Below are 4,139 nucleotides of genomic sequence, written 5' to 3'. Positions count from 1 at the left end.
GTACCTTTTCATATGTTTTTTAATGTATACCTTTTCTTCTTATCTCGCTCATGCTGCATTCGCCATATGTTAGTATTCCTGCCTTCTGCTTGTTTGCTTACACTCTTGCCAATGCCGGGGGTCTTCACGGAAATAGCTGCTCTACTCATTTGGGGTAGAAGTCAGGGCTGCTACATTTCATCCTGCCCAGATCCTACTCTCAAGTGGGATTTACTCATAGACCATGGTGTCACTCATGCTAATTATTACATCTTCATTTTCACAAATAATGTACGTTGCTTATTCTAATTTTTGGACTATTCTTTTAGCTGTGTGGTCCAGATGTTGCTGTGTTTAAAGGCCATCAGTTGTCTAACACTGCTGAGAAATATCTCGCCTCACATGGGCTCAGTCGGGCAATATATTCTGTTGGTGTTTCTAATGTGCAAGGTGAACTTTTTGGCCAACTCCTTCCCTGTCCTTTTCAGGTTAGACAATTTCATTCGTTTAAATCCTTTTGGCACCTTTTTTTCTTTTATAATTCACTCTTCCAAAACATACTCAAGTTAAGGTGTTTGAGAAGAGACACCAAGTTGTCTTTGGCCACTTTGAGATGATCATATGGTCATGAGGTTCATGTCTTGTAAGAGATGTACCAATTTGATTACTAATTAATTTGTATATAAGATATGTGTATATATACATGGGGAGGTTCAAATGGAAACAACAAAAAGGTTGGAAATGTGGAACCAGATCTTAACCGTTATAGATGGATTTGAACCAAGGGATGTGATTAAAAAGGTGCTTAAAACTTTAGTTTTAATTCTAACAAGATCCCCACTCCCCGCGCCTATTTGTTTAATCAAAAGTAGACGAAATATAATCAAATTTGAAGCCAAACAAATTATACAAAAAACGAGAATTTTATTCTCTTTAATTTGACATTCGTATTACGTCGAGTATATATATACAACATTCACGCACGCTATATATATGTGGGTGTGTGTTGAAGCTTTAAAACCGAGGAGAACGGATAAAATGAAAGTGAACTACAACCTTTTGTGCTTGTTTGTTCTTTTTTTTTTGCTAGACATTGAACTCTATGCTAACAAATCTACACGAGCCTTATAGCGTTATTTTGTTATAACTTTATTTAATGTTGTCTTAATTCTTATGTCAAGATCATATTTATAGCCTTCTTTTACTCTGTCACATACCATATCTCATGTACAATATAACTTTGGTGTTACTCCCTTCGTCCCAAAATAAATCTCCACAACGAGAAAGGCACACAATTTTATGAATGTGTAATTATTACACTTTTTAATCGACGAAAGGACATGTTGACCCTTAATACTCGAGAGAAATTTTGTATCCTGTCTTATAATTAAGGGTAGAATGGGAAAGTGAACATTTACTTTTGTAAGTGGACACTTATTTTGGGACAAACTAAAATAGAAATGTGGGCAGTTATTTGGGACGGAGAGAGTATTATGTTGTTAGTTACAGTTTATATATTTGAGACATTTGATAACTTCCATCTCCATATTTCAGCAACCCCCTTCCATTAAAGATACAGTTGGTAGCAAGACTCCTGCTGAGAAGAGAATGAAGGTAATGCTTAAAAAGAAGTTGGTATAGTATTGCGTTTTCTTTATGGCAGAATTTAATTTTGGATTTTTTTTGTTGGATTTGTGCTTCACATTTAAGGATGGATTTTAACCAAGGTTCTAAATGCCGTGAGGTGTGGCGTGGCTGCAAGGTCAAGCCTCAAGCCTTACAAGTTAAGGCGAGGCCATGATGTTTTTAAAGGCGTGGCTTAAGGCGGCAAATCTATATAATATATATATATATATGTGTGTGTGTGTGTTTATGTCAGTGTCTTGAACAATTATGATTTAGTTATTAACAATTTAAAGTCATATAAAACGATAAACAAAAGAAGAACCATGAATTGATAATTTGATATCAAATATACAGAGTTTACAAAAATGATATCAACTATACCAAGTAAGTCGTTGTTTATAGTTCCTGTTTGGTAATCAAACAGCAAGATCAAAGTAATGAAGTCAAAGAATAGCAAATGAAAGTAATTGAATAATAACTTTTGTATGCTGAGAAGTAATTTAGGGTTTTCTCTTTTTCCCCATTTTGTTCATTAGTATTTGGCTCGTATAAACTATAAAGTTATGTTTACATTTACTCCTATTCAAGTTTTAAAAATTGCAAATTCCCCCATAGCACTTGTAATGCCATAAAGCGCCATGACAGGCCATGGCGGGCCATAATGAGCTCGACGCCTTATATCCACGCCAAGGGGATTAACGTGGCGGCAAGGCGGTGCCATGGCGCGTTTTTTAGAACATTGAATTTTAACTAGCAGCAGCCTAGTTTATGAGACAGCTAGTTTTTTTGCATTGAGATGACATCAGCTTGTCCCAATCATTTGAATCTAGGACGCCTTCGGTTTGGGGGATTTGGTGGGGTTTGGAACTGAAATCCATTCCAATCCTATGTTTGGTTTAAAAGAATTATTCCTGGATTCCAGTGAAATCCTGCAAACATGGGATATAGAAATCCCAAGGGAGTAGTTGGTAGGGATTTCATATAATTTGTTTGTAGTAATGTTTTAAAATATGTTAAAAGCACTTGTTTTGTGATAATCAACTAATAAAAAGGTAATTTAATTATTTTTATAAATTATTTATAAAGAACGGAATTCAATTCCATTCCGAGTCCTACAAACCAAACACACCAAAGATTCCAGATCCTTCCACGAAATCCAAATGTCTCAAAATCATTGTGTCAAACCAAATGGGCCCTAATAGGATTATAGGAATTCTGTTGGTTTACTTTGAAAAGTTTAAGATACATGTGCAATTTTATACTGTAAAAAAACCAAAGCGAACTACAACATGATCCCACTCTGAGTTGCGAATTTTGATTTGTTGTTGTTTATGCTGTTTCCATTCTACAGAAAGATGCTGGATCAACTTCTTTGTCAGAAGGTACTCAAAGGAAGTTCCCCGAAACTGAAAGCTTTATTGAGGCTCTACCAGTTTCTGCTCACTGTGTGAGTTTCAGACCATTGAGTCTCTGTCTTCAATTTCCGATAATTATAATTATCTTGCAAGTAACAAGTGATATCTTCATTATCACCTAGGTAGCTTGGTCTTATTCGCAGAAGCAAAAACTTGTGATAGTTAGGCAGTTCCCTCTGTTTGTAGGGACTTCTTGAGGTATGGGGGTTTCGATGCTACTCCCTCCGTCCCTAAATAAATGTCTACAATGAATAAGGCACACAGTTTTAGAATAATGTTAATTATTACACCTTTTATTTAACTAATGACAATTTTATTCTTAATAATAGAGAGAGTAATGAATTTCTCCATCTCATAATTAAGGGTAGAATTGGAAAGTAGATACTTTGAAAATGAACATTTATTTTGGGACAAACTAAAATAGAAATATGGATACTTATTTTCTGACCGAGGGGGCATAATGTATCATGGCCTACATCCCAAAAATAACAAGCTTGCGATAGAAAGCAGGTGTAATAATACATTAATACCAATAGGTGGAACAAAAATCAGGGAGACGGACAATTGGTTTATTACTAAACTATCCGTGTCAAATTAAAACCATAAAACCGTTCATAATTCTTTCACCCTCCTACCTCACTCTTGCCCGTACAGTCTAACCTTGTCCAGTTTGCATACCAAATGCACCAATAAGGAAAAGCTAGTCCTTTGTAGAGGTTTTTGTGTAGCAAGTACTGAGTAATACTTTTATGCCATCTTTGCCTTCGTGATACATTTAGGGGTTTTTTACTAAATTCTTACCATGGTAAACGCTTACCGATTCAATTACTTTATCTGTGAACATAATAAGGACCGAGAATCTTACCCGGTAAGAGGGAAGACATGGATCAAGAGTCTTAGCCGGTAAGTGAGGATGATGACTCTTACCCGGTAAGCGCTTACCGGTATAAACGCTTACCATTAATCTCTTCTAATGGTCGGGAATGTTACCCCATAAGGTAAGTGAGAGTGGTAACTCTTCCGGTAAGCGTTGAGTAAATGGCCCCTTAGTTATCTATACATACATACATACATACATACATATATATATATACATACATACATACATATATATATATA

General features: G+C 35.5%; 1 protein-coding gene across 3 annotated transcripts in view; it reads left to right on the top strand.

The window, feature by feature from the left end:
- The window catches only part of LOC112515971 (uncharacterized protein Mb2253c-like), a 10,882-nt gene that overhangs the window by 1,782 nt on the left and 4,961 nt on the right, over window positions 1–4,139 (top strand). For 2 of the 3 annotated variants that reach the window (XM_025122959.1, XM_025122960.1), the window contains exons 3-5: window positions 309–467; window positions 1,534–1,593; window positions 2,957–3,052. In XM_025122959.1, coding sequence (XP_024978727.1) covers window positions 309–467; window positions 1,534–1,593; window positions 2,957–3,052 — 315 coding nt within the window. The remainder of the gene's footprint in view (window positions 1–308; window positions 468–1,533; window positions 1,594–2,956; window positions 3,053–4,139) is intronic. The other variant, XM_025122961.1, reaches the window with a different exon arrangement.

This window comes from Cynara cardunculus, assembly GCF_001531365.2.
Source record: "Cynara cardunculus var. scolymus isolate 2C chromosome LG 7, CcrdV1, whole genome shotgun sequence".
Lineage (NCBI taxonomy): Eukaryota > Viridiplantae > Streptophyta > Magnoliopsida > Asterales > Asteraceae > Cynara > Cynara cardunculus.
This window is presented reverse-complemented; position numbering and strand designations above follow the sequence as displayed.